Source organism: Brassica napus, chromosome C7 (assembly GCF_020379485.1).
Source record: "Brassica napus cultivar Da-Ae chromosome C7, Da-Ae, whole genome shotgun sequence".
Taxonomy (NCBI): domain Eukaryota; kingdom Viridiplantae; phylum Streptophyta; class Magnoliopsida; order Brassicales; family Brassicaceae; genus Brassica; species Brassica napus.
The window spans coordinates 37,094,297-37,107,380 of record NC_063450.1 but is presented as its reverse complement, the minus strand read 5'-3'; the positions used below and the strand labels follow the sequence as shown (position 1 = coordinate 37,107,380).

The following is a 13,084-nucleotide window of genomic DNA, read 5'->3' as shown; positions in this document are numbered from 1 at the left end:
CTATGTGTTTGAGATGGTTGTTTGTGATTGTTTGCAGGCCTTAAAATGGTTTTACCAGAACTCTCGCCGAGGATGTTTACAGTAGGAGAAGAGCCCGCTGCAATCAGGAGCATTTTGTATCATTCTGATGACACGAAGGTTTTTAAAGCTCTATGTGATTGTCTCACAGCTAACGAATATGAGGATCTGAAGGCGTCGAAGTTGGGAGTGTTCATCAAGTTCAAGGAGCTTGGCTTTGGTTGGACTTCAAGGTTGGTACATTTTATTCTTTGTTTCTAGCTGGACATCAAGAAGAAGTTTGAGCTCTGGAGTCTTGTCGTTTCACAACCTGTGAGGTTTTCACTGATAGAGTTTGAACACCTCACTGGTCTGAACTGCGATTACATCAAGGACCTGGAAAATCCAAGGTGTGAGGTTACGAAGGAGATGGCTGCTTTCTGGGAGAAGATGAGTGTTGATCTCGATACTGGGCCAAGTATTGAACAAATAACAAAAGCATTTTACAGATGCGACGAGTGGTCTCGGGATGATCGCAAGTGGCTGGGATACCTTTCCATCTACGCATGATACATTGAAGGGAAAAAGTTCTCAACCTCTACACGGGCTAGTCTTGCAAGGCTAGTGATGGATTTAGAAAAAATTGAGAATTATCCATGGGGGAGAGTGGCGTTTACGATGCTGATGGATTCTCTGAAGGCAAAAGACTTGACGCAAACAGGTAACACTGTTGATGGGTTTATACAAGTTATCCAGGTGTGGGCGTACTATGCTATGCCAGAATTGGGTGCTAATTATGGGTCTCCCGTACCAAACAGACCGTTTCCACTGTTGCTGGCTTACAAGGGTTGCCAAGGATGACACAGATGTTTTAAGTCGGCTATCAACAGACAAGTACTTAACTTCACTCCCTAAGACTTCTCAGATGACTTAAAGTTAAGTCATCTGGAAAGTCTTCCAACTAAAAGACTTCTCAGATTACTTAATTTTAAGTCGTCTGAGTGGTCTTTTTGTTTGAAGATTTCTCAGACGACTTAACTAAGTTTATATCTTTTATTTACTACAGATTAACGTGAACAACTTTGTTCAGAAGGACCTTGATGAAATGTTTCTAGAATGGGATGGAGACGTAGAGGACCCTGCCGCGGATAACATAATTAAAGTCATGTTTAATGATTATGGATGGAAGTGGACCATGGACTGCTGGCAAGTCACCGGTACTCAGAAGGTTGTGAAGATGGAAGTGAGTCCAGTGAAGACGGAAGCGACTACAGTAAATCAGAGAGTGTTGTGAAGGACGAAAGTAGCAGACCTCGGAAGAAAGCTCGTAAAGGGTCTTCTGTTTCTGGAGGCACCTGCACCGGGTAGTGATGGCTTTTGGATGACGAAAGAGCAGATTGAAAGGGCCTTCAAGGACATATATGATGCCATTAGTGATGGCTTTGGCACGTGCCTTAGGGAGATCAAGTTGCTGGGGGATAGGATGGGAGCTGTGGAGAAGAAGGTGGGAATCACCAAAAAGGAAGTTCATCTAATGATCTTCAACTTACAACCACTTCGAATCCACCAAAACATGTGCACAAACCCGGGGTTAGTACCAAAACCTCTCCCAAAATTGCAGAGAAGAGAGTCACTCGGCAAAGTGTTAGGAAGAGTCAGAACTGATGTGCTTCGTTTCTTGTGTGCTTTGATGAACCATTGTATGCTTTGATTCTGAACATGTGTGCTTTGTTTCTAGTGTGCTTGGATCTTTACTGTATGGATTTTGTTTCATGTGTGAATTTGATCTTTGGTTAATAGTTTATAAACACATTGTGAACTCGAAATTGCAGAGTGAAAGTGTGAATGGAGGCAAAAGCGGGACAGATTGAAGCCAAAGAACATAGTGTTACTACAGAACCGAGTTCCTCGACAGAGCTCTGTCTTGTGAAACCTGCAGACGACTTACCGAGTGATGAACCTAGCGTTCTTATATTGGACAAACAAGTACCCACTGCTTCAGATTTACTCTTGGAGGAAGCTAGAAGCCAGACAAAGAAGGAGACTGCTATGGTGAATCTCCGTGAAAAAAGTGAGCGAGAAAGGAAACTTGCTCCCACACAGCAAACTCCTTTTAAGGGAAACAACACTGCCAAACAGATCATTCCAAACAAAAAGGTTGGCCGAGGCTATGATCCTTTTGCAGCCTATGACAAGAAGAAGTCAAAGGAGCTCACTGAATGGCTGGAACAAGATCCGTAAGTTGCTGGAATGTCCTATAAAACAGCTTTTGAAAAAAATGATTGATTATTTACATTTTGTGTTCGCAGTTCTTATAAACTGCCTCTGAAAAAAAAATCACGTAGATGTCCAAGTCGCTTTTATCATGTCCTCCGAACCTCCTTAGAATGGCTGACCGACCATGTAAGTCTTCTGCTATTTTCTTACTCTTATACGTAAGTCGTCTGGTAGTTCTTCGGACTTGTATTGTTTTATATGCAGCAAATGAATGCTTTTATTAATTTACTGAGGCAACGGTACCAAGACCATCCACAACATTTCAGGAGCGAGAGAATGTGCTTTCTTGATCATATATTTCTCGGCAGTGGAGGCCCTCCTACCCTGATTTTAAGAGCGACAAGGGAGATGCCAAAGGTTTTAGGAAGAAGACTCCCTGGTAGGGCGTGGAATTATCATGCAGGCGAGATACCTTCTTTTTGCCAATCTAAGAAGGTTTGCGGGGTGGATGTGGATGATATCTATGCACCTGTGAACTTCAAGAACCAGCATTGGTTTGCTATGGATATCGATCCCTAAGAGGCACATAGTCGTATGGGACAACATCATCAAACATATTAGGCCTGAAGAACTCGATGAGGTAATGGAGCCTTTTGTCACAATGGTCCCTTATCTGCTTGTTGAGTGTGCTGTCTCTGACGAACAAAAGGTTCAATACACATTGGAGCCATACACATATGAGAAACAAACCGTTGGAGTACCTCAGTGCCGAGCTGGTGATTGTGCCCCCTTCACTCTGAAGTACATTGAATGTCATGCTCTTGGGATGGAATTTCCCAAAGCGTTTTGTACTAGAAACGAGAATACCATCAGGGAGAAGATGGCAGTGGATATATTTCAAGAGCTTCCTATGTGCCATGAATGGGAAACCCAAGAAAATGATGAGCACCTGTGGGAACGTATGAGTAGATATTGGATGTATTATTTGTATTTGAACTTGATGCTTTTGTGTACTGTTGTATGGTAGATTAGGCTATGTTAACAGGGTCAGGATAGGATGATGTTTTTTGTAACCTATCCTCATACCAAACTAGAATTCCGTAGGAAATTAGTTTGGTAGTGCAGTAACCTTTCGGATAATGTAATGTTTGACTTGTCTTTTTAAATTGCATTGTCGTTTGGACGACTAACCAGAAGGTCTTCTGGACGATTTACCACCACTTCCAGCAAAAAGACTTCTCAGACGACTTAAAGTTAAGTCTACATAGAAGTTCATAAAACATAGAGTCTACAGAGAAGTTCATAAAACATAGAGTTTACAGAGAAGTTCGTAAAACATAGAGTCTACAGATAGATAGATAGATTCGAAGACATGAGAGAATTCTAGTTAAGTCGGTGGACGACTAACCAGAAGGTCTTCTGGACGACTTACTTGAAGGTCTTCCACGTCAGTTCTTACATTGTTGACGCTTATGGCCAGCTTCTTTGCAGACTGACCACCTATAAACCCTGTGTTGCTTCCGGGGTGTGCGTCCTCTCATCCTGGATAGCTCCAACCAAGATTGCCATCTTGATTTCTTATGTCTCCCCGGACCACGCTTTACTTCCAGAGGAAAGCATGTGTGTGCCTCAACTTGTTGTCCAACACAAGGATATATATTCTCTGAGTATCATGCAAACAAAGTATCCTTTGAGTAGACTGGCCATACAAGTGTTGAGATATGCAAACCAGATGCTGTTCCAGCTGCTATAGCATGAGAGCAAGGTATTTTCTCGACTTGATAGACACCACAACCACACTTTCCAGATCAACATTACAGTCCCTATTTCCACCTTTCACAAAGAACTTCAATCCATCAATTTGTTGGACTCTCAGAGTGTACGCGATCTCCTCTCGAACAGCAAGCAAGTGTTCAACACCCCGACTATGTTGAGTTGTAAGACTCAAAGCATCTCCTCTCCTTTTCCAATACCACCTTCGTAGCTTCTCCCTTATGAACTCCAGCAGAAACTGAATAGGAAATCCTCTTACTCGCTTCAGTGCGGAATTAATTGATTCAGCGATATTGCTCGTTTTTAAGTTGTACATGTCTCCCTGATAATGAACCCTTGACCATAGGCTCACATCGGCATCCTCTAGATACTCGGAAAGATCCGCATTTGCACTCCGTATCTCATCCATCTACCGATCAAAATCGTAAAGTGTATAAGCATAAGCAGCACCTTTCACCAAGTACAAGAGATGCTTCCCTTTACACTTTTTGACAATATTCTCTTGAAGGTGATAATAACATATTCCTCGGGTTGCCCAAGGAAACACCTTTTCACACGCTTTTATAATGGAGGAGTGCCTGTCGGAGACTATCACCAGAGGATACTCATCAGATACACAACTCGCCAATTTTGTGAAAAACCATTCCCAAGATTCATCATTTTCACCATCTACAATCCCAAAAGCCAATGGATATATCTGAAAATTACCGTCTTGTGCGGCTGCAACCAACATAGTACCCTCATACTTCCCACTTAGGTGAGTCCCATCCACCACAATGACCCTTCTCGGATACTTCAAATCTCTGATAAAAGCTCCAAAAGAGAGAAATAGATACTTAAATCTATTCAGAGAATCAAGTTCTATAGCAGTGATAGAACCCGGATTTGCTGCCTTGATTTGCTCCAAATATGAAGGCAGTCGCTCATACCCATCTTCCGCTGATCTTCTTACCATTTCTTCCGCATATAACAATGCTCTGTATGATCAAGTGTCATGCCAAACATGTTCTTCATTGCATCTTTGATATGTTGCGGATTCAACCCATCAATGATTCCAACACGATCTATGAAAAGTCGACCCATGTACTTCGGAGTACAGTGTTTCCGCTGAGCGATTCTGTCTGTGATGGAACATGTATGAGTTTCCACATACTTGGTTACCCAAAAAGTTTTAGTCCCATGTTTCACACTTTCTCTGACCTTCCATTGACAACCACTAACACGACATGTTGCCACAAAGAGAGTTTTCGTTGACTTGTATATTCTGAAGGAGAACCTACGCCTCACCGCTGTCAACCGCAACTCTGAAAGCAGTGCATCCCTACTAGCAAAACTCTGGCTGACATAGATTATGTCTGCAGATGATCCTTTTCCTTCACAACCATATGCCTCTTTGTAATCTTCAAAACAAATTTCATCATCATCTTCCTCATCCTCGTCTTTAACCTTTCCATACTCACTATAATCCTCAGCATCAACGGCAATAGGGATGTCAGCATCCTCCTCCCCATCATGATCCTCAGCTTTTCCCCCTCCTCAGCTTCATCCCCCTCCTCATCTTCATCCCCCTCCTCAGCTTCATCACTTTCCTCTGAAACCGTTCTCATCTTGCTAAAGCTTGATACACAAAGACGTACTTCATGCGTTTTAGTTATCTCGAGCAAGTTCAGAACTTGTCTATCACTTGTAACATGAATAGGAGGAAGGTCTGGAGCCATCTATTGTAACGAGTAGGTTAACTCCACAGACCTTGTGTTCATGTCCAGGTTATAATCTTCTTGAGCCATTGCAACAAGATCAACATGTGTCGAACCTTCACTCAAAAATAACATTCTCGCTCCTTTGAAAAGATCAACCACAAAATTCCAACATCCATCTTTTAACAATCATTCTCCATACACTGCATGTAACTGACGCATCATCTGAAAAAGTCAAAACAAAACACATTAGCAAACATAGAACAAAGAAAACGAAAGTTTATTAAAGATCGGCGCGGACGACTTCAATCTAAGTCTTCCAGACGACTAAAATATAAGTCGTCTGGTCAACGGAGAGACTATTTTTGCAATTGACTTTGAAATATGTTATCTGAGACGACTGAAAAATAAGTCGTCTACTTTTGTTTGGTTAAAAAAAACTCCAAAAAAGCTAGACGACTTACATTTCAGTCGTCATAGGTTAGTTTTGCATTTGACTGGATTATTTCAGAAGTTTGACTTTCCTGTACGACTTACATTTCAGTCGTCTGGTGAAAAATTGAAATATCAATATTTTATTTAAACTCGACGACTTACAATTAAGTAGTCATAGGTTAGATTTGCAATTGAAAATTAAAACTTCAATATTTAATTATATATAGACGACTTACAATTCAGTCGTCCGCCCGACGACTTACATGTAAGTTGTCCAGGATTTACGAGGTTTGACCAGAATCTCGGAATAAAATTCTGGACGACTTACATGTAAGTCGTCGAGCGGACGACTAAATTGTAAGTTGTATGGGTATAATTAAATATTAAAGTTTTTTTTTCAATGGCAAAACTAACCTATGACGACTTACATGTAAGTCGTCGGGTTTTAATAAAATATTGATATTTCAATTTTCCACCAGGCGACTGAAAAATAAGTCGTCTAGGAAAGTCAAAATTCCGACAAAATCCAGTCAAATGCAAAACTAACTTATGACGACTTACATGTAAGTCGTCTAGGTTCTTTGGAGAGTTTTTTTGTAACCAAACAAAAGCAGACGACTTATACTTTAGTCTTCTCAGAAAACAGATTTCAAAATCAATTGCAAACATAACCTCTGCATTGACCAAACAAAAGCAGACGACTTATATTTCAGTCGTCTCAGAAAACAGATTTCAAAGTCAATTGCAAAAATAACCTCTGCATTGACCAGACGACTTACCTGAGAAGTCGTCTGGATGAACAGATCTGGAAAAAAACTCGATTTCATACCTTAAATTGGTGAGATAACTTCCTTAGCACACATAAGGCTTCTCCAAGCACACATAATCTGAAACGAAAGTGACCCACCCAGAATCGTTAGCTTCTATGACTCTATGAACCATAAAAAATGTAGAATCAAAATCTTAGGTTTTTTAGCTGAATGTGGAGAGAAAGTGAGAGAGATGTTGTGTTTAGTTTATAAGAATGAAAAAAGAAGAAGGGTAAATCGATTTTGGGAGCATTAAGAGCTTCAAATTGGTTGTTCATGGTGGTTGGGGTATTGATGACAATGGCTATCTTGTAAATACTTGAAGATGGTGAGAGTGAGAGAGTAAAAATGTCATTTTCGAAAAAGAAAAAAAATTTGATGGCATTTTCATAAATTATATGAACTTGTGGGGTGAATAGGGCAAAACTAATTTCCAAAAAAAAAAGTAGGTTAGTTTTGTGTTTGACTTTGAGTTCTAGGTCAATTTTGCAAAATGTCATTTACTCAATTAGTTAAGAGATTTTAAACCATATTTTCATAGTTCCAAAAGTACAGCTCCCAGCCAGTAGCATATTAATTATATCTTCAATTCTAAATACATGGTACTGAATGTTTTTGAGAATTTAAGTTAGGAGCGGTTTTCTACAAAGCAACTCCGAATATATTCTTGAGCCTCTGTCGCAAGGACCGGTTGTCCATGCATGTTACCGCTAAAAGATATGCTTGGTTGGTTTTAGCAAAACATTATGGGCTTTGTAGTTGGACTTTATAAAGTTCAAAATAAAAATTAGACTATGTAATCGGTGGGTTGAGTCGGTCCATGCAATATGCAAGACATTGAAAACTTTCAAAAACCCCGATAGCAAACTATCTTAATTGATATTAAACTAATAAAAACATATACTACACAACCTTCGAGAGCGAGCTATTCATAATTAACTAATTAAGTTTTTTTTTTTTTGAAAAAACTAATTAAGTTCAAAGCCAAATCTTCTTTGGGTTCTCCTCTTTTCTTGAGCGATTGTTTACGATTTATGATTTAGTATATACTAGTATGCTACCCGTACTGCGTACGAAAAAAAAAACATGATTCATTTCTTATGTTAAAGTTGTATTGTCTGTAGAAAAATTTATTCATGGATTCATGTTAATACTCAAATGTTTTGCAAATTTGTAGACATCAAATATATACTTGAGTTCTATTAGGATGGTAAGTAATAGCATTCTCTTCTTCTTTATTTATGGAAAAAATTATTAATAACATTCTTATCAGATTTATTTGTTTTAAAATTTATTTTAATTGGTTGTAAGGTTTGTGTAGCTCTGGTTATGTTCTCTTACAATAGTTCCCGTACAATGCTTAATATACCCAAACTATGATCTCATGTATTGTAAAACATGACTAAATAATAAATTATATATAAATATATATATATATATATATATATCTGGTTATGATATATATATCAAATTACACTCGATCTTCAATTTTAACCAAAAAAGAAGAAAAGAAAAAACTCAACTTTCATCCGCACCAGAAAATTGTTCCACTTTCTTTGTATAAATACACAGCCGTCTAAACTGAATCATATTATGGAAATTCATTTCCGCGCCAACCCTGAAAATTTTTTTAGAGCAGACTGAGTGTAGATATCAATTATGAATTTTGTTTTTGAAAATATTAAAAGAATTATGTTTATAGCTTTTCTACTTTCACATCCAATTTTCAAATATGTTGATTTTGGCCATTAGAAAATAAACCAAGAAAGATATAATTGCTATTCAAGTCAGGCTTTGAACAAAAGCCACAAAAGAATGGTGATAGTATATGTACTATCTTCATGACTCACTTTATTTTTGCCAGAAGAAACAAACAAATATCTGTAAAATAAAGTACTTGTATACCTGTAATTCTATTTTTCTTGACAGTAATTTTAGGTAGAGATTAGAGATATATTTTTTCCTCTCCACATCTTTTGAAATCTACATCAGTCAATCATTATTTGTTAGCAATGGAATACAATTTTTTTAAGTATGCAAATGCTAAACATAATAGAAGCTTTTGAAGAATAACATAGATACAGAGAAATTTCAATATATCTCCTACTCACCTATGTCTTTGATTTACGTACGGGTTTGGAAAGGAAGAATAATCTTGAGTTTTTGAGAAAACCCTACATGTGAGCGAATGAGGTTTGATACAGAAACGCCATAGTAATAGAAAAGAGTGAGATTCATTGAGATTAAGCCAGAACAAAAAAATGATATGAATCAATAATTTATCTTGGAGAAGAAGCGTTGCATGAATCAGATAAGGAGAATATATATGATAGAATAACCGTAGTTATCCGGAGAATGTTGGATCGTGGAGGTGTCGACGGGGTGGAGTGATTTTTTTTTCTTTTGTCTTAGAATTGAAACACGTAAAATGCAACGTTTGTTCTTTTGCGTTCTTTAATTTTTTTCTGTTTTATTATTTTAATTTTTTTTATTTCTTTGATTATGTGGTAAAATTTTATTGGTTGAGTGACTCGTGATTTAGTATATAAAGTATAATCAATTCAGTTTAACATCAATGGGGATGTAGCTCAGATGGTAGAGCGCTCGCTTAGCATGCGAGAGGTACGGGGATCGATACCCCGCATCTCCAATAAACTTTTTCCTAAATATTCTCTCTTCGGCTCATCGGGCCTTGCTTCAAGCCCCGTTTTCTTTGTTCCCCCATATATGTGTAAAGTAACTCAACGTATCGAACTTCCTTGCAAGAGAAATCAAAAGAATAAAGTCTCTGTGAATTAGGGTTTTACCTCACCGTCACACAGAATAGAAGGAAGGTTTGGCACGGAACTTGATTTGATTTTCAAACAGTAAAACAATAACACTAATAATAATAACTAGATATCAATCCGCGCGGATTGCGCCGATTTTTGTTTTCATTTACTTTTATATAAATATTTTGTTTTTAATTTTAAATTGGTATATATTATAATATATATGTCTATCAATTTTAAAACATAATAAGTCTACGATATATTTTTTCATTGAATAGATTGTTTTAAACTTTCACATATATTTGTATCTTCTTCTATATATATTTTCGGATTATTATTTCATTATTAAAATTGTAACTATATATATAAAGATTAGTCAAATATTGTTTTATTGTCATATTCAAAGATTTCGTAACATTTCGCAAATTTAGAAAGTTTTTAAAAAATTAAACTTTTTGTTTCATAGATTTATATTATCGAGTAAATAATTAAACATTTAGATTTTGTTTAATTTTTAAAATAAACTATATAGTTTAAATTTTTTTTTCATTGGTTTAAGTTAGTAAAGATTAATTATTGTTAGATAATATAATTTTTTTTATTTATTTTTTTTTTAACTCTGAAAAATTGCATTATATAGTTTAGTCTAAAGACTATAACATCCAAACAGAACCGAGAAAAGCATAAACAGAAAAGCAAAAACATAGAGAACTAAACCAAGAATATCACCATCCAACCAGAACGAATATTTTATTTTAAAAAAATCTTTATAATTTTAAAAGTTAACATCGACAAATATTTAAATATTTAACATATGGAGGTATAGTATTACAACATTAAATTATATCTATTTAATTTATATTATCTATAAATCTAATGAATCATCAATTCTTTAAATCCAATTATTGATAGCCTAATAAAAATTTCTGGTAGGCCCAAAATTTAAATGATAAGATTAGAGATTAAATGTAACATGATTTTCTATGAATAAGTACATTAGGTCTATTTTTTAAAAAATCACACATGAATCAATGTTGTGACTTCTGTTTTAATATATAAGATAGTCTCTTGTGAATTAGGAGGGTTCAGGAAGGTTTGTATGCAATCTTCAATATGAGGAATCTCATTGAATTGCCTGATGATATATTGGTGAAGATTTTGTCATTGCTTCCAACAAAAGAGGCTGCAGCAACGAGCGTTTTGTCAAAAGGATGGTCTTCTCTTTGGAAACAACAAGATGTTGGTTATGTTGAGCTTTGTGAAAAATGTTCTAACCTCTGGATGTTTTGTACAATTTTAAGTTGGTTGCATCACAGTCTTCCGCCGACCTCTTGGAAAGTTGCCAACGAGGTAGCTGCAAGTTTTTGCTTAGAGAGAGATCTTCCTCCTCTACCAGAGAAAATGGGCTTTGTTAGTTTGATATCTTTTCTCAAAGACCAATCGTGTACTGAGTGCAAAGGAAGAATACATACACATAGAAGAGTTATCATTTTCAGCATAAAGGAGTTGAGAAAGACACATACTATTATATGGACCAAGTTAGAGGAAAAACAGGAGGGTCAGATTGAGTACGTTACTAGGCGAGGGACTAAGTTAAGCTATTGCATCTCACTTAACTAAGCTTTTGGTGGTTTGTTATCAACTTTGTTTATTTTCTTTCTACTTTTTAAACATTTTCTTAGATCTTTTGGTGTATTTTTTTCGTACGTTTTCAAAGACTTTAGCTTGGTGATTTTACTTAGGATTGTGAAATACTGAAATATATATTATGTTTTTCGTGTAACCGAGTTTCCAATTTTCCACTGTGATTTATATGTGATGGATCTCTCCGCATGTATATATGTAACTCATTTAGTTATCTCATATTGATCATGCAAAGGATAAGCAATCTCAAAGGCTAAGGTCTCGTGGTCTTTTCATCCTTTGGTATGTTTTGCTTTTATTTGATTTTGAATTAGAGCCGGTCTTTGGGCAAATGTTCTTAAAGCATGAGAATTTCTAGCGGTCTCTCCGTCTAGCCCTCCTCATATTGTTGTTAGATGTACCTGAAGGTTCTTTTATTGTAAGGGCTTATACACCAATCTTAAACCCCTTCTCCTGCCTTTGGTTCAATGAAGTTGATCGGTTTACATCACGAGATCAATTGAGTTTTTGCATCCATTTACCTTAAACTTTAGACACTGAATCCCGATAGACCATTTACGCCTAAACATGTATAAGGTAACACAAAAAAAAACATGCTAGAGTTTGGATCATCGGTTTCATTTCAATCATGCTGAAGAGATTGATAAACTACAGGTTCATTTCAGGACTGTGAGCGTCGAGCATTAACTAAACTCTTCCACCATCAAACAGATTCATCACCTCCTCCTGCTTGATTGATTAAGTATTGTTTCTACATATTGTGTGTTCATAAACTATTCAATGTACCAATATTTTGTCTACTTTATAACTTAAAAAAAAAATCTTTTTGCTTCTAGTATAGTTTTGAAGGAGATGAAATTAACATGGAAGAGGGACCTAATTGCATTGCGAACGAGCCAAGATAGAATATTTGGTAATTTAACCAGTTGCTGATTAAGGTTGATTTGTTTGAACTAATTAAACCCTAACCGAAGCAAATGTTACTGTGCTAGTAGCCTAGTAAGCGACTAAAAGTTAAAGACCTGCAAGGAAAGAGTTCTAAGCTGAAATCTCTTTATAACACAAAGCAGAAATATACAAAACTGTAAGTTTTCCGTTTGCTTGTCGTCTGTTCAGAGCATATGATCTTTTTCTTCTCAAGATATCGTATTTGTTTAGAATAATCAAACCGTTCAAGTATCAAAGGGGATGTAGCTCAGATGGTAGAGCGCTCGCTTAGCATGCGAGAGGTACGGGGATCGATACCCCGCATCTCCATTTAACTTTTTCTTATTAATCTTGCTCTTTTAATGGACTTCTCGGGCCCTGTTTCAAGCGCAAATAACTCGTCAAATTTTTGTGTTCCCATATAATAACGTATCCAGCTTTCTTGCAAGAGGAATAAAGTCTGTGAATTAGGGTTTACTTTGCTGTCACACAGAAAGAAGGTTTGGCACGAAACTTGATTTTGATTTTCATACAGTGTATTAGGAGGGCTCAGGAGAAAAGTTTGTGTGTGCAATCTTTCAATATGAGAAATTTCAGTGAATTGCCTGATGATTTATTGGTGAAGATTATTTTGTCATTGCTTCCAACAAAAGAGACTGCAGCTACAAGCGTTTTGTCAAAAGGATGGTCTTCTCTTTGGAAGCAACAAGATGTTGTTTATGTAGAGCTTTGTAAAAAATGTTCTAACCTCTGGGTGTTTTTTATACTTTCCCTTCATTCAGTTTTTAACCGGGTATTTGGAGGAATTTATTTA

General features: G+C 36.6%; 1 protein-coding gene, 1 long non-coding RNA gene and 2 other non-coding genes across 4 annotated transcripts; 2 read left to right on the top strand and 2 right to left on the bottom strand.

Moving 5' to 3' along the window:
* Positions 1-3,961: 3,961 nt before the first annotated feature.
* LOC125590603 lies at positions 3,962-4,396 on the bottom strand. The gene has a single exon (XM_048764222.1). The coding sequence runs from the start codon at positions 4,394-4,396 to the stop codon at positions 3,962-3,964; it is 435 nt and encodes a 144-aa protein (XP_048620179.1).
* A 4,055-nt stretch (positions 4,397-8,451) lies between these two features.
* LOC111207711 lies at positions 8,452-9,862 on the bottom strand. Its single transcript, XR_007326600.1, has 3 exons — positions 9,040-9,862; positions 8,834-8,911; positions 8,452-8,546 (listed from the first exon to the last, which is right to left on the bottom strand). It is a non-coding gene; the product is annotated as an uncharacterized LOC111207711 (long non-coding RNA).
* TRNAA-AGC lies at positions 9,506-9,578 on the top strand. Its single transcript has one exon. It is a non-coding gene; the product is annotated as a tRNA-Ala (tRNA).
* A 2,665-nt stretch (positions 9,863-12,527) lies between the features above and the next one.
* On the top strand, positions 12,528-12,600 carry TRNAA-AGC. Its single transcript has one exon. It is a non-coding gene; the product is annotated as a tRNA-Ala (tRNA).
* The last annotated feature ends 484 nt before the right edge of the window (positions 12,601-13,084 follow it).